The sequence below is a fragment of the Vipera berus genome, assembly GCF_964194415.1.
Source record: "Vipera berus genome assembly, chromosome: Z".
Taxonomy (NCBI): Eukaryota; Metazoa; Chordata; class Lepidosauria; order Squamata; family Viperidae; genus Vipera; species Vipera berus.
The window spans coordinates 49,587,429-49,610,372 of record NC_138205.1 but is presented as its reverse complement, the minus strand read 5'-3'; the positions used below and the strand labels follow the sequence as shown (position 1 = coordinate 49,610,372).

At 37.4% G+C, this 22,944-nt stretch overlaps 1 protein-coding gene across 1 annotated transcript in view; it reads right to left on the bottom strand.

Annotated features, from left to right (window-relative positions):
- The window catches only part of POLR1A (RNA polymerase I subunit A), a 64,534-nt gene that overhangs the window by 27,330 nt on the left and 14,260 nt on the right, over nucleotides 1–22,944 (bottom strand). Inside the window, exons 11-24 of the mRNA XM_081345327.1 lie at nucleotides 22,461–22,583; nucleotides 21,823–22,050; nucleotides 18,206–18,460; nucleotides 17,096–17,287; nucleotides 15,975–16,124; nucleotides 15,422–15,605; nucleotides 12,877–12,959; nucleotides 12,626–12,784; nucleotides 9,409–9,507; nucleotides 9,069–9,221; nucleotides 2,593–2,675; nucleotides 2,270–2,435; nucleotides 1,111–1,335; nucleotides 779–993 (exon numbers count right to left, since the gene is read on the bottom strand). Coding sequence (XP_081201453.1) covers nucleotides 779–993; nucleotides 1,111–1,335; nucleotides 2,270–2,435; nucleotides 2,593–2,675; nucleotides 9,069–9,221; nucleotides 9,409–9,507; nucleotides 12,626–12,784; nucleotides 12,877–12,959; nucleotides 15,422–15,605; nucleotides 15,975–16,124; nucleotides 17,096–17,287; nucleotides 18,206–18,460; nucleotides 21,823–22,050; nucleotides 22,461–22,583 — 2,315 coding nt within the window. The remainder of the gene's footprint in view (nucleotides 1–778; nucleotides 994–1,110; nucleotides 1,336–2,269; nucleotides 2,436–2,592; nucleotides 2,676–9,068; nucleotides 9,222–9,408; nucleotides 9,508–12,625; nucleotides 12,785–12,876; nucleotides 12,960–15,421; nucleotides 15,606–15,974; nucleotides 16,125–17,095; nucleotides 17,288–18,205; nucleotides 18,461–21,822; nucleotides 22,051–22,460; nucleotides 22,584–22,944) is intronic.

Sequence of the window (22,944 nt, the reverse complement as noted above, 5' to 3'; positions counted from 1 at the left end):
TCAATCTACCCCTAAGAACAAGCCCCTTTGAAATTGGCATGGCTTATATCCAAAAGGATTTGCATGACAGAGTTACCTCAGGTGTCCCCAACCCCCGGTCCATGGACTGGTATCAGGTCACAGCATGCCAGCAACCGGGCCACACAAACAAGCAAAGCCCCATCCGCAGGATGCAGGCAGCAAACAATATCACGCCCCCTCCGGTCCGTGGAAAAACCTCTTTCCATGGAACTGGTCCCTGGTGCCCAAAAGGATGGGGACCTCTGACATAGCTAACACATTTGTTTGCTTTATTTCAAAAATGGATAAACACACACTTCATCTTTACGTTTTTCTCTCTCAAGATTTAATGCAGCATCTTTTTAATTTCCAACTTAGAAAAGTGATTAACAGCAATCACAGCCTCTTCATTACAACAATTATTCCTTGAAAAAGCAATTGTATGGAAAGGAAGAAGCAAAAATGAAATTCATTACTTAATTTTTGATTGAAAACATTTCAACAAAGTAGTATTTACTTATTTTCAAAAAAAGCTTTTAATCTTTTAGATTTGAGCAATCTTTTTAGAGACTAAAAGAATTTCTTACCGGATAAAGAAGCTACTTTAATAATAAATGGATTGATGCAACTGAAAACCTCAAATCAATGAAGTTTTGTGCTACTATTCTGTGATAGAAATCCAATGTTTTTTAGAAGAGAGATAAAACATAGGTGTGATATGCTAGACTCTAAACAAGAAGCATTGTGGTTAATAAATCAACATAAATGAAATTACTACCTCTGTGAAGAAAGCTCAGATTTGCTATAGTTAAACCTATTCTGAGCATCCCACTCTCCAAGGAAATTCTTAAGTTCATTTTCAAATGTTTCAGACACTGATGCAAAATAAATATCTGGCCGCCACATTGAAAGGCTAGGATCAGGACATCTTGCTGCCCTCTTTTGATACTTCCTCCGGGTTTTTTCATTCAGTTCATACCACATGTTTAACAGCTGTAATGGCAGAATTCAAAAAGGAAGTGAACATTTCAGATAGGTGAATTATTTATTTGAATATTACAGCATAGTTCAATGAGTAACAAAATATATATTTATCAATTGTGGAATAACCTTAAGAGCTGCAGGATCTCGGCCATTTACAGATGATTCCCCTGTAGACATCTCAGCTTTTATATAAGCCAACATTTCTTGGGAAAACAGCAAAAAGCCTCCTTTCCTTCTCAAAGACTGTTGATGCTTTGCTTGCCATCTCTTGATTAATTTAAACTGTTTAGATGCTTGCTGAGGATTCATTTTTGGCATAACTTCATCTAAATGCTTAGATTTCCGTATCACCTATAATAAATGCACAAATTTAATTTTTTGAAGGATGAGTATTTTTCCTTTCAAAGTATAAGTATGTTCCCCACCAGTATCAGTTAAAACTGTTTAGCCAGAAAGCAATGGCATCACTGTAAAAGAATGCCCTCAAGCCACAGTGATGATACAAAAATACTCACTAAAAACCTATACATCACTTTAACCAGACCATCATTTCTAGTCTTTCATCACCACAGTGGAGCTAATTATTCTTATAGTGACCAGAAAGTGATCTGACCATAAAATGGAAATCATAGTTATGATCTCCACCTTGAGATAACATTCCAAATATCCTGAAGTAGAGAGTAGATTTTTATGGACATGGGTTATGCACATGGTGTCCCAAAGGCCATGAAATTCCAAGTCAACTCTAACTCCAGATTTAAGAAATCCCCAAGCACCAAAAAGTGAGCAGAATTAACCATAACCCTAGCAGTGAAGTCTACAGGGTGGGCAGTATACCAGCAGCATCTCCTGATTATCTCTGAAGCTGAACTTCAAAACAAGGCCTCAGATCCAGCCACCTCCAGTCTGGTCACAGATTCTCCCAGAGAATCATTGCCATCTCACTCCTTAGTCTTAAAATTAAGATTGGGGAAGCATTTAAAACCCAGTTAGGCACCTTTTGGACCTTCTGATCTTGTCCAACCAGATCTCAATAATACAAGTCACATTAAACAATTTCAGCTTGCTGCCAATGACTCGAACAATCCAGCATGTAGGATCATAGGGTGAAGCTAATGAGCCAGAAGTGAGAACTGGTTTATAAGTACTATTGTGACAGGATTATAGCAGAAATGAAACTTCTGGAAAAATTAATATATTTTTCCTTCCTCTCGTGTTTTCATATTCTATAAAAACAGTTCTGATTCTTTTATGAGAAGGTCTAAAATACTATATCCAAACTTACCTTGTGATTATCTGCAATGAAAGGAAATTGCTTGGGTTGCAAGAACAGTGTCTTAGGGATATCCAGTCCATCTTCTCCATACAGAAACTGAACCACACTGCCATCACTATCTCGTACAGTCATGTCATAATGAACAATCAGCCCTTCTAAATGTTTTATGATACACCTGTATGAGAACAGCCACACATAAAAGAACAGCCATTTAACATTATACAACTACACACTATCCTATATCTTATTTTTGCTTGTTTTTTTATCCTCAAGCTGCTTAAATTAGGCAGAATCTATATAAAAATCTAAAGTACTTTAAAAGACATTTTTACCTTTGAAGGTATCCTGATCGGCTGGTTTTAACCGCAGTATCCACTAAACCTTCCCTACCAGCCATACAATGGAAGAAGAATTCCTAGAAAACACAGATTCTCCAGTGAGTAAAACACTTTCCCTTATGAGCAACTAATAGCATACTAGCCTTTTAAAAAGCCAATGAAACATGAACTAAAATTATTACTTTGAATATTACATCTTTTTTGATAAACATATTGTATGACAGAAACAAATGGGACTTCCGGTTCCTCCATGCAGCGGAGCAGTTGAGAGGCTCAGGTCTCCAAGCTCTTCAGTTGAGTTTCTTCCTGCTAGGGGATCCTAAATGGGCCAGAAGCCGCTCCAGAGAGGTGGCAATGAAGGAAGGAAGTCCCAGGGACCTAGGAGAGACAGCGGTTGACCCAACCGGTCCAGGAGAAGCCTTCCAGAAACCAAGAGGAGAAAGGCTGGCTTAACTTCAAGTCCAGCCCCAGCTGCAAGCAACAGAAGTCAAAAGCACTAATTTAAGCTGATCGTAAACTGTGTGTTTGAGTCTGGGTAAGATCATTGATTTTCTCTATCCAACCTACTTTCCTGAAGGGGAGAAACTCCCAAGAAGCAAACAAAAACCCCCTCCAAAAGTGAAGAAAGGGGGGGTTCCCCCCACCCTTTTGCTACCAGAAGCACGAATTTTAACCTTTCACAGAGGAATAAAATCTGAAAAATGAACCAGTGATGACACCTACTGGTGGATCAGGATTATGACAGTCAAGGTAAAACCAGGGGAAAAAAATTAATCTTGCTTGTGACTTTCAAAGTTATAACAAAGTACAGGTATGTAGATAAAGTGAGACTTACAAACCTGAGGGAACAAAAACAGAACAACAACATTTTTTTTAATTCTCTGGGCTATAAGTATTTATCCAATTCTGACTCCAAAGCTATTTCCAAAGCAGGGGGGGGGGGAATCTGGACTTTTGGTCATGGAAAATCAGAGACTTGTAGGAAATACTTATCAAGAAAAAATGAATATTTTTCAAGAGATATATATGTAAAGCTGCAACTAATTCAAAGAACAATGATCTCAAACCACGAAGAAATTCAGAATAACTTTGAAAATATAAGTCAACTTATCTCCAATTTAAGTTTATACCAAAAAAATCCTCAGGAAAATACAGAAGAGAAGGAACAGATGACTGAACATAAATTCGAGGATAGAGACTTGAAGATGGAATTCTATAAAACAAAGAAGTATGATCTAATCCAAGTGGAAATTTTTTTACAAGAAATACCAGATTTTTCAACACTACAAATTAAATTTGAGGACAAGAAAAAAGACTGGATAAAACATTCTACAGAAATATCAGGAAAAATACCAGAACTAGAGAGACAAAAAGCGACAACAGAAGCAGAGAGAAAAAGGAAAAAGATTTCTAATAAAAAGCAATGAGCAAATGCCCCTAACAAAGATACTGACTTACTGTTTATATCTACAGCAGCATTTATGAACATACGGAAAAACCTTTTGATTCCACAAAATACACTGATTAAGAAAGATATTGGGCAAAGGAAAAAGATTAAGATGGAAACCAAGAAAATAGATGATGGGACCTATCAGAGAGAATACTTAAAAAAGAAACATTTGTTTGAATATGGTTAAATAAATAGAAAAATGTTGGAATATATTATTTTAAGAGGGATGAATTCTGCAAACAATATAGTATACTTCTCGTTTTCTTTTTCTTGCTATGAGTAACATAAAAAAGTTGAAATGATTTAAATAAAGCAAATGTTTTAGATATCTAAATGTGACTGAATCTAAGAAAATTAAAAAAATGTTTTGAGTAAGAGTTAAAGGACTAGATGTATTGAATGAAATGTTTAAAGATTAAAGATTAAATATATTCTTAATTATGGTTAAAAAGAATAAGAAATTAAGGAAATAAATATATATTAGCCTAGGAGGGATAGATATTTTAAATAGTATGTTATTTCTTATGTCTCTTTACTCTTGTTTTCCATTCTCTTTTTTCTTTTTCTTTCTCTTTTCATTGTTTTATCTATTTCTTAAGAAATGTAAAAGTGTAAAATGGCTTATATGGAAAAAATAGAGTTAAATTTGTAAATGTAAATGTAATTAAAATTTGAGAATATCTTCACCAGCAAGAATATCTAGAATCTGGTGGGAGAAATAAACTAAAATAAGGATTGTAACAGGATTTATGATGAGGCAATCAGAATTTATTTAGCGTGTGGCTGGTCACACACAGAACTACCAGATCTGCCAGTACAGAACTCCTCTTATCTGTTGGGACCACTCCTCCCCAAATTCATAAATGACTATAGCCACTAATTTCAAAACTACTACCAATTATGCTATTTTTGTTAGCCAACTAAAGCTCCAACTGCCCAATCAAGATGAAGTATGGTGATTTAGGGAAGTATTTCTTCTTCACCTAGCAGTTGGTAAGAAAACAACCGTATTTTATTTTGCAATTGCAAATCATAAACATTTAATCACATGTACTGCCTCTCTAGAAAAAAGGTTGAATGAAGATCCTTCAAATAGAAAGCAACATAAATTCTCACACTAATACAAATGCAAATACAGTTGCTCAGGGTTTCCATGGTGAAATCATGCTTTCACAAGAAATCAGTTTTTACTACAGGTAGTTTTTGACTTAATGAATTATAACAGAACCTGGAATTTCTGTCATCAGTCATGACCGTCGTAAGTCAGGTCATCCAACTTGACCAGCTCAATTTTATATCCATTTTTGTGATCAACGTAAAATGAATATGGTGGTCATAAAGCAAGTCCATCCATTCCTATGATAATTTTTTGCAGTCCAAAAAAGCTACGGTAGAAGCCAGCAAAATCATTGTAAATAGCTGTCACATGACTGCAGAACACTGCAACCACAACCAGTGATGCTGGTGGTGGCTGCTGCCAGGCAGTGGAGGTTGCATGAGTGGTCCGCGAAGCATGAGCGTGATGGGGTCAGAAATACCTGCCACTGGGTGGACTTGGATATGTGAAGCATGAACTTGGTGAGACTGGGGCTGGTTGCTACTAGGAAGGCGAAAGCGCAAGTGAAGTACTGGAGCAAATTGTGACTTTCCCTGCCAGCTTCCCCAATGACTTGCTTGTGGGAAGCCAATCAAAAAGGTCACAAAAGGTCATGTGATCCTGGGAGATTGCTACCTTCATAAATGTGAGCCAGTTTCCATGCACCCAGTTTGCAATTATGTGATCACAGGGATGCTGTAATGGCTGGAACTTCAAGGACCATTTATAAATCTTCTTATTTATTTAGCGTATGGCTGGTCACACACAGAACCAAAAGCACTTCATATCTACAAGTTAGAACAGTCAAAACAACTCTTTTTTTAAAAAAGAAGCAATTATAAAACCTAAGAGGAAAACAGAAATAACATTTCAGAGTTTAATGTCGAGTTTGGAGATCCAGTCAGTAGCTGCCGTTGTTATGCAGAGGAAGTCCTTAAAATCTCCTGGGTATCTTCTATTAGTGCATTCCCTCACTATATGTTGGATAGTCTGTCGGAGAGCCCCGCAATCACATTGTGCTGAAGGTGTCTTTCCCCATTTATACAGAGAATCGGCACACACCCCATGAGTCGTTCTAATTCTATTGTATGTCACCCATATGTGTCGGGGTAGATTAAATTCTGGAGGTATACTATTAGGATTAATATGCTCAGAACTATCTTGGGAGGTATAGCTACTCTATGCTTCCATCCACTTTTGTATAGTGCTCTGATGTTCGGCCAGCAGCTTAAGCGCTGTGAGGAGTGGTGGATTTCTTGACTTTAATCGACATCTTAAGAGATCAGAGGTATAGGTATGAATGGGTAGAGAGGAGTTTAGCAGGATCTTACTATACTCCCGAATGAGAGCTTCTTGTCGTCGTAAGTGCGGGGGAACTATGTGGCTAAGAACTGGTAGCCAGTGAATAGGTGTAGATTTTATGCACCCAGTAATTAATACTGCTAAGCTTGTAAGCCGCCCTGAGTCTTCGGAGAAGGGCGGGATATAAATGGAATTAAAATAAATAAATAAATAAATAATCTCATCGTATGGTTGAGTTGAACCTCAACAAGTCTTGTATGTGAGCTGTTTATCCATACAGGTGCGCAGTATTCCGCTACAGAGTAGCAAAGCCCAAGGGCTGTGCATCAAAGAGTTGGAGCTAAAGCTCCCCAAGTTGTTCCGCAGTTTTTGCAGAATGTTGTTTCTGCTGTTAACCTTGGCAGCCATATTCTGAATATGTTTTTTAAAAGACAGGGTCCTGTCTAAGGTGACCCCCAGATATTTTGGAGTTGCCTCATATGGGAGCAATTTGTTATTTAGGTATACATTGAGTTCTCTTTTTGCCAGTTTATTATTAAGGTGGACACATGATGTGACTGTCTTACTTACGCTTGGGATTAACCTCCATTGGTGGAAGTATGTGCTCAGAGTTGTAAGGCTGGCTGTAAGTACACCTTCTGTAACTTCGATGTCCTTGTGGCTATATGCTAATCCCAAGTCATCAGCGTAAGAGAACTTTGTTGATAGCGTGGGTGGTATATCGGAAATATATAAGTTGAATAAGGATGGGGCCAATACAGAGCCCTGAGGGAGTCCATTATTCAGATGTCTTTGCTTACTAATTTTATCGCCCATGATGACTTGAAAGGTCCTTGCTGAGAGCATGTTATTTATTAGGCAGCCCTTGGTACTACAAAGGACAGCGTGGAGGAATTTGCTTAATAGACCATCCCTCCACACTGTATCGTATGCTGCTGTGAGATCCACAAATTCAACAGATGTTTTCAATTTATTCTGATAGCTGCTTTCAATGTGGCTAGTAAGACTAAGGACTTGATCGGCACAGCTCCGATAAGATCTAAACCCAGCCTGTTGAATCGGTATTTGTTCGTTAATTTTCTGTGCAATTCTGTTAGGTATCAACCTTTCAAGTAGTTTATAACAAACACTTAACATAGCAATGGGGCGATAGTTTTCTGGCTTGTTGCTTTCTTTTCCAGGTTTTAATATGCCGATTACCTTGGTTCTCTTAAATTCTGGAGGGAGCTTACTGGAAGTTAGGATATGTGTAGAATTTTGCCAGCCATTCTCTTGTGCGAGGCCCAGAATGGATGATAAATTCAGGCATTATTCCATCAAAACCAGGAGATTTTCCAGCTTTGACATTCTTCAGGGCAGTATCTATTTCAGCCACTTGGAAGGGTCGAGCATATTCCTGGCTAGGCGAGCACAAAGTTTTTTAGTTCTCTTTTCACTAATTTAGTATGTTTCTTATCATGGGGTACTCTAGTTAAGTTGACAATTAGAGTTGCTACTTGATCTGGAGTAACGTCTTGTTGTTTGCGTTGAGCTGGTTGGCCTCCTCCCAATTTTTTCAGTAGGCTCCATGCCTTCCTGCTTGACTGTTTAAAGTCTAATCCAGACATAGTTTGCTCCCATTTCTGCCTGCGCGCCAGGTCAAGGTTATGAAGAAGTTCATCGGCTATCTCAGCATCACCATTCTCTAGGTGTTTTCAGTACAGGTTTTCACAGGTTTCATTCCATCGTGGGATATATTCCTTGCGGAAGCCACGTGGGATGGATTTTTTAGCCGATGACATGATTGCTCCGACAAAGCGATAGTAGCTTTCACTAACTGCCGGGATACGTCCTATTGTGTTCTCAAGGCCCATCGTAAACTTTTCCCAGTTGGCCATCTTCAGGTTCCACCTTGGTCGGGGTATAGATCTGATAATAGGTATCTTTATTCCTATCTTAATGATAATAGGTCTATGTTGGCTATGGGGGAAGGTTGGTAGCACTTGCCGAGAGGCAGGTACAGGTTTGGTTTATCTTGTGTAACAAAACATAAGTCAGGGTTATACTCTTTCTTCCATGCAGCTAATTTAAAAGTACCTCGATCTTTAGCATCAAAAACTAGGTATAAGTTGTTCTGCTCTGCCCATTCGCAAAGGGTCTCGCCGTTAGTATCATTAAGCATGTATCTCCATTGGGTATGGTGGCTATTGAAATCTCCTATATAGTTGCCCGGGTGTGGAATCCTTGGAAGAACTGTGTTAGGCCAAGAGATAGTAGGGGGCTTATAGATGTTCATAACTTGGGTGCCTCCAATCAGAATGATCGAATAGAAAATAAATATTTACTAATATTATTATTTTAGGAGTATTGGAAAAAAATTATATATTCAATTGTTATTTATCAAAATAATAAAAATTGTATTAACCCAATGCTTGCAAAAGAGGTTATTTTTGGGAAAGAGGAAATCAACTAAAATTAATATGTGGAATACGGATTATAGAAATTAATTGTTAATGATTCTTTTACAAATGTAACCCAGACAACACACTGTTCACCAATTATTGAGTGGGAAAAAAGCAATAAAATATATTTTAAAAAAAGAAACAAATGTCAGAGAAGATGAATCAATATGTGTTAACTTACTGAAGGCTTGATGCCAGTAAGAAATCTACTAGCTACAAATCCTCCTGATTTGGGAGAAAAGTCATAAGGCTGGAAACATGGCAATGATTTTCCAGATGCCATCAAAGGAGGCCTTCGACCTTCTAATTCAATCTGGCCCAGCAGGCAAGAAATCTTCAAGGCAAGAGAAATAACAAGACATAAATACTAATGTAAAAACTCCACAGCTATAATTAATCAGATAAACCTCTTTTAGGCACAATAAATGGTTCATCTTCTAATATAACAGCATCAGATAACTAGAAACTGGACCATAAATACTGTTTTAATGACTTTATACCACTAATAAATAAATACATACCTGCATGGTATTCACAGTAGAACCTTTGGCCCCTGATTGTACCATCAGCTGCAAATTATTATCTGGGAAACTTCGGTGAAGTCCAAGAGGCATGCACACCTGGAGTTTTTAGCAAAGAAGAAAGTTAGTCTAAGCCAGGGCTTTTCAACCTTTTCACCCATTGTACCACTTTTAGGATATGGCAACATCCGAGTACCACCAGTCTCCTAGGAAGGTGTCAAAAACTTGTGACCAAAACAAAAAAAGGAAAAAAGGATGAAGTAGAGATAGTCCTCGACTTACAAGAGTTCGCTTAGTGACTGTTTGAAGTGACAATGGAACTGGAAAAAAGCACTGAGCCACAGCCGAGCAAGACACCTGCCTACCCACCCAGTGGCGCTCTTCCTCCTGTCTGAGGTTTTCATTGTTGTGAGCCTTTCTGTTGAGGATTGGCATCGGGGTGGGGGGTGGGGGAGGTGTTTGGTTTTTATTTCCCCCCCCCCTCTGCTGGGTGGTTGCAGCAGGTTTTGGTCACTTCACATGACCCTGGGACACTGTGACTGTCATAAATATGAATCAGTTGCCAAGCATCTGAATGTAAATCACAAGACCCTGGAGATGCTGCAACATTCCAGCTGATCAGCGCTTCTTCTGGGCTCAGCAGAAGCACCAGGATCAGTGCCGAGCTCCAGCTGGAGCCTGACGCTGATCCTGGTGCTTCCGCTGAGCCCTGACAGCCCTGCAGTTCCAGCCATCTCTCGCCTAGGCTTGTGTGGTGCTACCATTCCCCTCCCCCACTACCACTTTTCTAGGATGGTCGTGAACAACCTGCCAGGTGCCAATGTACCAATCAACCCGTACCACTGGTTGAAAAGCCTTGGTCTAAGCCATGGCAAATCTACACAGAGATTATGGGATAGCAGAGAGAGATGCTCTAATTAGATGTCACGGAAACAAATAGTCACAGAGCAATAATTATCCATATATCTGAACTACACCCAGAAATATTTAAATGTTTTACAATATAATTTTAATATTTTTGAAAGTTTTTTTTAAAAAAATAGTAAAGATTAATATAAAACAGAGAAAAAAAGAAAAATAATAAAAAGAACACTAAATTACAAAAAGAGAAAATATAAGAAAAAGAAAAATATATAAAGAAGTGGCTTTTAATCTTCTTTATGGAAGTACAATTGTAGATTTACCTCTTTCTCTAAAGTTACATAATGATTCTTTTCTTTCTATAATCTATTTTATCTAATCATCAAACCTGTTGATCTAAGTTCCATTTTTTTTTGTTTTACACAAAAGTCTATAAGGAGTTTCCAGTCAGCGATAAATGTAAATACTGTCTTTTTTCTAATCAACAGGTTAGCTTGGCTCTCCCATCAAGTTCTATCATTGTCACCAAATATTTCTCTAGTCTAGGTATTAACTTAGCTGTTGTTATTATATATAAAAACAAAGTTCCATGACTTTTTTCCCAACTGTGGATAAATCTGTCCACAGAGAAAAATTTCTGGTTTCAGTTATATATTAATCTTTAAAATCCTCTAAATCAGTGTGTGCATTTGAACCCAAAATCTAGCTTTAGAGCAGATTATGTTACTGTTTGAGTCCCCTACAACATATATAGCTCACAGAAATTTGACAAAGTAGAACACAACCTACTTTTTATAAGCTTTTAGAAAAATGTGGGAGAGACAGCATCACCAACAGATGGATTTGTAACTGGCTGACAAAACGTACTCAACTAGTAGTCCTTAATGGTGCTACATCTGCATGGAGGGAAGTAAGCTGTGGAGTACCACAAGTTTCTGTTTTAGGCCCAGTACTGTTCAATATCTTCATAAAATAACTTAGATGAGGGAATAGAAGAGGATCTCATCAGATTTGCAGACGACACTAAGCTGGCAGGAATAGCCAACAACACAAAAGACAAACTCAGGATCGAAAAAGATCTTGACAAACTTGAACAATGGGGCCTATCCAACAAAATTATATTTAATGTGTAGAAAAGCAAGCTTTTACACCTGGGCAGGAAAAATCAAAGGTACAAGTATAGATTAGGTGAAACCTGGCTCAAAAACAGTAACTGTGAGAGGGACTTTGGAATCCTAGTGGACGATCACTTAAACATGAGTCAGCAGTGTGCAGCAGCCGCCAAAAAAGCTAATACAATCCTTGGTTGTATGAACAGGGGCACAGAATCAAAATCACGTGAAGTATTAGTAGCGCTTTATAAAGCCTTAGTAAGGCCACATCTGGCATACTGAATCCAGTTTTGGTCACATTACAAAAAGATGTTGAGACTTTGGAAAAGTGCAAAGAACAACTAAGACGATTAAAGGCCTAGAGACTAAAACATATGAAGAACAGCTGCAGGATTTGGGAATAGCCAGTCTAGAGAAAAGAAGGACTGGGTGATAGCAGTATTCCAGTATTTGAGAGGCTGCCACAAGGAGGAGGGAGTCAATTTATTCCCCAAAGCGCCAAAGGGCAGGATAAGAAACAATGGTTGGAAACTGATCAAAGAGAGAAGCAACCTGGAATTAAGGAGAAACTTCCTAACAGTGAGGACAATTAACCAGTGGAACAATGAACAATTAACCAGCTTGCCTCCAGATGTTCATCATTTGAGGTTTTTAAGAAGAGACTGGACAGCCACTTGTCTGAAATAATACTCCTGCTTGAGCAGGCACCTGGACTAGAAGGCCTCCAAGGTCCCTTCCAGCTCTATTCTGACTGATTGAAATATACATATTTTCCACAAAGAAATAAGCACATATAGGTAAAGGTAAAGGTTCCCCCGCACATGCGTGCTAGTTGTTTCCAACTCTAGGGGCCGGTGCTCATCTCCGTTTCAAAGCCGAAGAGCCAGCGCTTGTCCGAGGACGTCTCCGTGGCCATGTGGCCGGCATGACTAGACGCCAAAGGCGCACAGAACGCTGTTACCTTCCCACCGTAATGGTCCCTATTTTTCTACTTGCATTTTTTACGTGCTTTCGAACTGCTAGGTTGGCAGAAGCTGGGACGAGTAACAGGCGCTCACTCTGCTATGCGGCACTCGGGATTCGACCCGCCAAACTGCTGACCTTCTGATCGACAAGCTCAGCATCCTAACCCACTGAGCCATCGCGTCCCTCTCAAGCACATATACTTTCTATTAAAAAAAATCCCAAGATCTGAATTCATATTAGAAATAAAGTATGAGGTTTCTCAAATTTCTAAAACAAACCTTGTTGATCTCATTGCTGCAACAGTTGACTTCTTCTTTGAACTTTAAATCAATCATGTTAAAATCTCTCTGATCTTTCTGAAGATGGGCATCCTGCCATTTACTTCGAAGTTCCTCACAAGACGAGGTTTGGGATAGGTTAAATGCAGCTCTAATAGCCTGAAAAGTTCAAAAAATTTTTAGAGAACATAACACCGCTTTCTTGATGAAGACAGATCATTCACCCACCATAATCCAAAGCACGAGCTTACCTTTATACCACAGTTGGTACTTTCCTCAATGATGTTGCACCTCTTCTGGTCTGCCTTATATTTGACCAAAATATCCTCAACTCCTAGAACAGAAAGATAAAGAATGTTTTCATTTGAGGTTTTAGAAAAGTAATTTATTCTGTTTTTATTATTGTTAACGTTGTAAATAAGCCACCATGATACAATCTGCGTTACACTGGGAGGGATATAAATATTTGCAATAATTGATGCTATGATGATAAGCAAACTTATGTAATAATGCCTCTCAGAGCACAAAAATTACTAATAAATAAAAATAAATACTGGAACATATTCTCAGATTTCTTTTTATTTATTAATATATTTTTAAAATATTTTATTACGTAAGTTTTGGCAAATTATTTAAACAGAACCACACGTTTTTCTGTGTTTTGTTGTTTCTCATTATTGCATTATTTTCTAATTTTAAAATATGTTTTCCATCATAAAATATTTTTTCCTCCTTGCAAAATGTTGATATAATTGCTGGAAGCAGCTGCTAGAGCTTCAAGACAAGCAAGGTTGTGCCACTGGCTTGTAGTTCCTCAGTGTGGAAAATTGCCATCAGTCCCATCAATCAGTCTCGTTTCCCCAGTTGTTGTATAACATGTGGCTTGTATAAACTTAGAATCTCTTAAAATTTATAAAGATTGAAGAGTTCTTCAAGAGAGAATCCTGCAATCTTTGGTATCAGGATGTATCTATCTGTTGCATATTTGTCATATATGTTCAGAATCACACCTTAGACACACAAACAAAAGAATGGATAAATAAATACAGAATGTCTGTGGTCTGAGATATGAATGTGCATGTACAGGAGGCAATGTTGTTACCAAGACAACAGTCACACAAGCTGCCCGTGGAGCTTAGGACCGCCCCTGACCTTCGTTCATTCCGTCGGGACCTGAAGACCTGGCTCTTTGAGCTCTCCGGCCCAGGCTGAGAATTTTTAACTGGGGTTTTTAGTTAAGGGATAATTTAATCTTTTTTTAATTGTTTTTTTAACTTTTGTATTTTGTACTGTTTGATTTTAAATACCCTGTAAACCGCCCTGAGTCCTTCGGGAAAGGGCGGTATATAAATTTAATAAAATAAAATAAAATAAAATTAAAATTAAGCCCATTCAATAACTAATTTGAGAAAATGTCTTAGGTAGGCCCCTCCATCATTCACAAAGTTAAAGTGAGGGAGGGGGAAGCATATGCAAACTTGCGATGCAATGATCCACTACATCACATGACTGTATCACTTAGTGACCGCAACCCTATTGCCATTGTTAAGTGACAGTTATGGATTAAGTGAGGACCTCCTCACGATCTCCTGCTGGCTTCCAACAACCACAGTCAGAGGGTGAACCGGCAGAAAGTTGCAAGTTTCAGTTGGTTGACAAACAGGCTGACAGGTATCTTTTACCAGGTATAGGAGGCTGTATGGATAGCAGGTGCAGTGCCAGAGAATATGGGTGACTGCCAGGCCTGAACAGGTGTGCAAGGATGCATCAGTGGCTGGCAGGGTGTAATGGTGATAAGGCTGAATGGCTGTCAGGTATGGGAGGGTGCAAAGATGGCCAGTATGGTGTAACACGAGGGGAATGGGGGTGATTATTGCCAATTGGGATAGACTTACCCTAGCAACTTGTGACCTTCCCCACTTGTTTCCCTATTGACTTTTCTTTTAGGAAATTGGCAGGAAAGATTACAAATGGCAATCACATTGCATGAGATGCTGTAACTGTCCTAAGCACAAGAGTTGCTAAGCAACCAGATCGCAATCATCTATGTGCAGAGAACTTATTCAGCACTATAATTCTGAATTGTCACTAAATGAGTGGTTTTAACTATCTACAATTTGTACATGGAATTGGTTGCTTAGTCTGATCTACTTTATAAGTCCTCAAGTTAAGACGGCAATTAGGACTGGGATTGCTCTCACTAAGCAATGTGACATGGTACGACCACATTGCTTCGCGATGGCAATCCAATTGTCATCATAATTTCAAAACACATGGATCACAAAGTGGCAAGCAGAGGGAGTCACAGTAAGGAGTGTGGGGTGCCCTGGGGCATGTGAAGGAGATCACAGGACACATACTCCAGACCACATGTAAGTCGGTGGGTGATGCAATGTGCCCAAGCTCAGGGAGGGCAGGAAAAGAAGGTATGGGGTATGTGCATGTGTGCGAGAGGAAGATGGGGAAAAGGTCACAAGGTGCATGCACAGAGAGCTGGGAAAGGAAGGGACTGGTGGTTTCATGCCTGTATAAGAGCAGGGAGGTTGAGGAAGGAGGGCACTGGTGCAAGTGAGTGAAGTGGGAAGGAGGGTGTGGTATATATGAGCAAAGAAAGACTGAGTTGGAGGGTGAGTTACCAGAGCAATTTGTGACCTTCCCTACCACCTTCCTCACTAACTTTGTGGGAAGCCAACAGAGAAAGTTCTGCCTCATTTTATTTTTACCTAATACTCCTTTCTCTTTTGCATAATGTTGCTTACCCCAGTTTCAGCGATGAGAAGGATTAGTTTTACTCACCCATTGTAAAACCCCTGTAGAACTGTAGGTAGGCAGTGAAGATTCGAGCCAGAGCTGTTAGCAACTTTCCACTAGTCTCACCCCCATAAACCTCATGGCAGCAGTGGACTAAACCATAGGCAGAGCTCCCATACTGAGCTTTATCCAAGACCCCACAGAGCAATTCTCCATTTCTAATAAGAACCTGGCAGATGCAAAAGAAATGAACATTAAATCTTGCCTGCATCTAGACTGAAATTGCTCAGATTCATTCATACAAACGTGTATACCTATTTTGCCTAATAAATGCTCCAACTTAAAAAAAGTGTGAAGAATTAAGCAAATAGCTGCAAAATAAAGATTAATGAAATAATTGTATTTTAATCATGGAACAGATTTTTCACCCAGCTGGCTGGTAAGAAAGGTCCTTCAAATTAAAAGGATGGTGCCTTCCTCCAAAGTCTGCTAACGTTCCACGTTATGGCAGACAAAATGCAAAGAACTCTCAGGATAGATTTCAATAGCCATGAAATCCATTTGGCTAGCTTACGTCTTTCTCATATTTGATTCTTACCTGAGATTCACACATACAGTCAAGATCTGATCTATGCATTCTACAGGCAGATGCTACTGTCCAGGCTTTTCCGCTGATCTTAGCTTTCCCAGACAGATTTAGTGGAATGTGACCTTCTGGAATTATATTTAATAACAAAGTAGAAACAACCTACAGAAAAACACAGGCCAGAAATATAGCTTAAATACCGGTATGCAAGAAATATTTCTATATTTATGTGCATATTTTTCATCTGTGAAGAAACAGCACAGCAAAACTTACCAGATTACATAAATAATAAATCATACAAGGGCAACAGTGCTATTTCAACATGAAAAGTCATTACAGCACATCTAAAACTACAAAACAGAAAATGTGAAAACTATTCAAAAGACCACAATTGGAAGAAGAACAAGGGAAAAAAATGAAACAAACATGATGGGGAATAGGAGAAGGAAAAGCAGGAGAATATGTGAATAAGAGGGTGATAATATCAATAAAAATAAAAGAACAGATAATATGAGAGTTATTCAAAAGTTAAAAGGAACCTAGTTCAAGATGACAAATGGTAGATTTAATTTTAAAAACAGAAGCAAATGTGAAAAGGAAAGAATCCAATGAAATGAAATTCCAAATAAAATAAAAAACATACAAAGAAACAAAATTAGTTTTAGCTATTAGGTTTCCAAGCACAATCAAGAAAATTTAAAAAAAATCAAAAACAAATGGAATGAGGGAGGAGAATGTAATTTTGTGGCTGATTTGAGTCACAACTGTTAGGGAAGAAGAATGATGGAAACGCTGCAGACTTTTATCCGCATATTAGATTCATAAATATTAAATTACACCGGAAAACTTGCAGTTATTTGGGTAATCTTTCAAGTTGCCTAATTTTGTTTTTTAATTAACCAACATTGCTGTTACATTTTTTCATAAATTTTTTTCATAAAATTAAGTCAGAACAATCTAAAAAATATATCCAAGAGTCAAGACTGAATGTAACCACACCAATACAAAACACATACAAAAGAATGAACTCTTTTGTACTTGGAAATAAAGAGTTCACTAAATACTAGGTTTTGTTGACTGGGTAAGCAGCATTGTATTTGCATTTTAAAAAAACCAAGGTATTTTTAACCTACCTGCTTTCCTGTCCATAAGCATCGTGGCTTTACAATAGCTGGAGATAGCAGTTTTACTTTTCCCTTTTTGTCCATCAGCCCTTGATACACCAGCTCAACATACTGTTCTCTAGTGAAGAAACAGCCTCGTGTGGTCATGCTAGTACCAGACACCATATGGTCTTGAATCAATCCTGCCAATGGTTTCCCATCCTGAGGAATCAAATAATACATTAGTAGGTTCAGTAGTGGGAGTAAAACAAGTTCTTGGAGGAGTGGGAGAATATTAGCAATTTAGCATTAGTATTACATTTTTGGCTCCTAAAAACCAAGAGAATATTGTCTGTGATTGGTGACTCAATATGTTGATTCACTGTTGCATGCTGACAACTCTTGAGCATGGAGCAAAGTATGGAGCATACTCCATTTCTTTGTTGGGATAAGCTATGTACGGAGTATTATGGATAATTTCAGATTACTCAAGGGACTGTTATTTACCTATGTTTTCCTTTTTTTTTCTAGCAAAAAGAAAGTTGCTACTTTTTGCAGGGTAGCTGCTACCCATCACCTACTGCCAGCTGCATTCCAAAAGGGTCTGATTGTCAAGTACTTATTGAAGGCTACCAAGTAAGAACTCTGACTTTTTAAACAAACACAAAAGGGGTAAAGATAGAAGCTGCTACTGCAATTTGTTTCGTTGTGATGTTTTTGTTTTGTTTTGGGGTTTTCTTTGGTTTTGTTAAAGAAACTGGAGAATGCAAGACTTTTATTGGAAATTTACTTTTACCTCCCTTTATTGGAGGTAGTTAGATATAAAGCCACCAATTTAAACATGCTAGTGGGAAAGGGAGGGAGGGAGGAAGGGAGGTAGGTAGATTGGTTCAAGGACTTTTCTTTCTTTTTTCTATATTCAGTTGCAACTTACTGGCTCCAAGATTTGAAGAAAACTCATCGTGATATAATTGCTAGAGGCAACAAATTACTTCTTTGCCAATATCTAATGCATCCTGACATAGTGACTCACTGTCATACCACCATTAACTAAATTCAAAATCACTACGTGGCTGACAAACAAATATGGAAAATGGCATCTATTATCAGTGACGATTTATACTATGTTTAACAATTTACCTTAGGAACCAGATATTGTTCATCTGTACAAGCCAATACATACGCTTCAGCTCGGCCCAGTTCATTTTGAGGAAAATGAGCATTCATCTCATCACCATCAAAATCAGCATTATATGCTTTGCAGTTGGCATAGTGAAGCCTCAAAACTTTCTCTCCAGGTAGGATTCTTGCTCGATGGGCTTGGATGGAGGGTCTATGAAGAGTGGGTTGTCGGTTCAGCAGAAGGATATCACCATTCTTAATATGGCGACACACCTGACAAAAATAAAGTTCAATTATATAAATGTTTTCTTTCAAAGATTATTAGAAATTGCAGTGGACTAAAGAGAAAACCACACTAAGAAAAAAGCAACAAAGATAAACAGATTATTAGATAAACGTATAGCTTCCTGGATATACTGGCATAACAAATCTCAACAAATGGAGACATCAGACCAGGGGAAGGTTGAAATAGACAAACTGTAATTTGTAGTTCACAGTAGTGTTAATTATCTAGGCACCTCCAAGATCTTTGAGAAAAATAAAATCTGTAATACAGGGGATTTTCATTTCATTAAGGTGAAATTTTAGTTATATAAACTCTCTTTTCTAGAGAGTGCCTGTTCAGCCAACTGATTATGACATTGTTTATGCTGAGGTATATGACAGGACTTCCTCCTCATTCTAATTTTTGAAAGAATTGATTTCCTTGTGGCTAGATAATCATCTGCTTTCCCTAATTCTGCTTCAATGCTAAGAAACTGAGTGCAAGCAATAAGCTGAATACAAATTCTTTAGCATGGCTTTATTTCAGCTTGTCCTGAAAACAGTGACAAGCCTTGCTTATCATGGACTGAAAAGATTATGAAGAGCTAATTAAAGCCTGGACAAAAATATCAAAAATCAAGGACAAAAATAGAGGAAATACACTGGAAGGATTACCTGAGTAATTTTCTTTCCCTTTCCTCCTAAAAAGAATCTCATTCCTTTTAAGCCACCTCAAAATCAAAAGATTAATAGTGGCATGCAAGAAAAAAAAACATTTGAGGACAGAAAACATGGAAGTGACTTCATCCCCTTTTCATATCAGCAAGATAATGCTTTAAGTCCTCAAAGTGTCTGAGAATTTATTCTGGCCCAATGTTTCCAGGTACAAATGTGAATTAGAGAACACATACACAGAGTTTTCAATGTTTCTCTTATATGTAACCATAGAAATTTCAATGAAAAAAAATATAAAATTTTCAGTGAATATCACTTACTGATATACAACATTCTATCATATTATTACTCAAATACATATTGCTAAAATTTATAATTCATTTTCTAAAAACTATTGAAAATGTCAAATGAAAAATGTATATTTTTTCCATATTTGGTAGCAAAGCTTAACAATTATAATAGAATGAAACATTCTAAAAGTTGAATTTTCTTCCTAAATTGCCATTTTCTATTCAATATTACTAACATTCCTACAAAGTACACCCCACTAGCTTTAATTATAGAATACTCTATAGTTGTCACTGAAAGCAGCATACCGCTGTTTCTTAGCTGTGCTGCATAACGTCTAAAATAAGCTTTTATATGAAATATATGAAAACTACATTTGATACAGAATTTAACATGGATATGGTTATTTGGGCTTGCAATACAATGAAAATGTGGGTTTCTCTTACTACAAAGTTTTAACATTTAAGACTTGGATGATCTGACTTATTTAAATAGAATTTATTATTAATGTTCCACTTTGATTTATGATTCATATTGTATGATCACTATTGTTGAAACTTAAAGATTAATTGAATGTTAACAATGGTATATATATTTTAAATGACATAATTTTATTTTTATTAAATTTCTATGTCACCTATCTCCCCTACAAGATAACTTGGGTAGCTTTACAAATTATTGAAACAGGTGAAAAATAATTAAAAGATTAAAACAAACATTAAAATATAATTTAAAACTATGTTAAATAACACAAGTAACTTGATTATTATTCTGAAAATTTGTACTTAATTTATTCTATTTTATTCATTTTATGATACAGGTAAGCCTTATATATACATAATTTTCCTTTTTCTTACTTTTTTAGTTTGTTACTTTTCTGATTTGGTTTCTTTTCTTTTTTAAAAAAAGTTTAATAATTTTAAAGCAAACCATTTTCAATGTTTCTTCATAAAGGAGTTTGTCGGAAATGTGAAGGCCATCAGTTAATTTTTTGCAGGCATTTTGAGAGCTTTCTCTTTTTTAAAATCTCTATTTAACTGTATCTTTCATCTATACTATATATTAGATTGGGTTCGAAGATAATGTTATGCCAATAGTTATGCCAATATAAATATACCTTATGTCTTAAGTTGATTCAAATTCTGGGCCCAAAGAAGATGGCCAACATTCTCAACATGTGAGAACTCCACTGGCAAGTCAGCTACAGCATCAAACTGCTCATGAGATAAAGCAGATATGTAGCAGGGAGGCTGGTACAATAGCAACAAAAACCCCTGGCCCCTAAGGCCCAATTTCAGAAACAGGCTCTCACATCTAAAAATGGGAGAACGGCCTTGGATGAAAATATCAACTCTACTGCACTGACCCAGCATGATGTAGAACTTTCCCTTCACACTCAAATAAGTTTGGGTCATGCATATTAAGTTGACCTTCCCAATAAGAAGACAAGACAAACCTTAAAATATTAAAAAAGATACTTATTTATTTATTTATTTTATTTATTTTAAGACCTCATGAATCTACCAGTCCATGAAGCAAACTCCGCCATCCAGGCTGCAATGCACCATTAGCTGGGATTTGGGAACTCAAAACCTCTCTTGGGCATAAACATTTACATGGCTTTACAGTAATGTTGTCCTATCAGGGAAATTGCCCCCCCTCCCCGATGCCCAACTCTGATGATTAGACAGCCAAGCCCACAGATATGCTAAGCCTATCCTATCCTGGACAGTTAGGTTTGCTGAAGGTATAGCACAATGAGGGAGAAGAAAGGGAGAACCCAAGGAACCCCAAGATACCTGCCTCTCTTGCTTTTACATCACTAGATGCTATAATATAGCCTGAACCAGTTACATGTCCAAATTAAGATACTAACTACATTAATCAAAATGTCTAAGCAAATAGCTAAGAGAATATCCAGATATTCCTCGACTTATGACCACAATTGAGCCCAAAATTTCTGTTGCTAAGTGAGACAATTGTTAAGTGAATTTTGTCCCATTTTTTGATTTTTCTTGCCACAGTTATTTAGTGAATCCCTGCACTTGTTAAGTTAGTAACACAGTTAAGTGAACCTGGCTTCCCCACTGACTTTGCTTGTAAAAAGGTCACATAAAGTGATTATATGACTACGGGACATTGCAACTGTCATAAATATGAGTTAGGTGCTAAGTGTCTGAATTTTGATCATGTGACCATGGGGACACTGCAACTGTTGTGTGAAAAAAGGGTCAAGCCACTTTTTTCAATGCCATTGTAACTCTGAACAGTCACTATATGGAATCTTGCAAGTCAAGGACTACCTATAATCTCAATATAGGATTGGGTTTGGCAGCATCTCTACCAAGCACATGCTATATATACCTTGACACAAATAATATAGATGACTAGATTTGGACACCACTCACAATTTTTATCCCTGGTTTTGGTGCTCCAGTGGAAGGGGTTAAGAGTTGCTTAGCTATGGCTTCCCTCTGAGTCTGGCTAGTTGTACTCAATATTGTGCGAGACCCATCTTCATTGATGATCATGGAAGCCCCAGGATGCTCATTTGGCCCATTTATAACTGCTTGCCTCAATTCTTGGACATTCCAAGGAGTGACAGGTTGAGGATAGGTCAATTTGGTAGCAAATACCTGCAAGAGAAGAGGCAAAAAAGAAAATATTGTGTACATTGTTATAATTCTAGGAATATTCCTTTAATTTTTCTCTCTTGTAGGAATCACTTCCACTGTCTAGATTCCATATTATTAACTCTCATAAATCTCTGACTCTCATGCCTGACTGACATAACATCTAAAACATCTAAATACGGTAACTGCACTCAGCTGCACTTATTTCTGGTTGTGGCCATCCATCTTTCTATATTTCCTTCTTTTGTCTGCATTTCTCTCAACATTTTATCATTTTTTAATATTCCTGGCAATAGTTTGCAAATAGAGGAGACAAACTTTTGGGAGACAAGGAACAGATAGCCTTAAGATAAAATAATATTCTTAATTATAGGAATATGTAATAAAAATAATAGGAAATAATGTTTCCTTACCATAGGAATGCCAATTTCATTGGTCTGAATGTACATGTCAGGGCAAATGACAGATCGGGCAGCATAATCCACTCTCTTTCCCATCATATGTTTACGAAACAGGCCATTCTTTTTTTCAAGTATCTTTCATCATAAATTTAGCAACAAGGACAGCAAGAAAGATACAAAGATAAATAGATTCATATCACTTTGAAGATTCTGAAAAACTACCTTTCTAGTAGCAAGATCCAGAGAAATGCTTTTAAACTTTACTTTCAAGTACATGAGATTATCAGATTTGAGGATAAAATAAAAATTAGTTATGTTATTCACATGTGTGCTTTGTGGAAATTCTGTGAGAGATAAGACTGATGAAAGCTAACACAATTCTGATGTCAGAAATTCTGTAGCTATTTAGTGTGCTCGATTTGGAGTGTCTTTTCATGAGAACATTGACAGGTCTTTTGGATGTCAAACGTGTGACTTCTGGAGTTCAAGGGCAAAC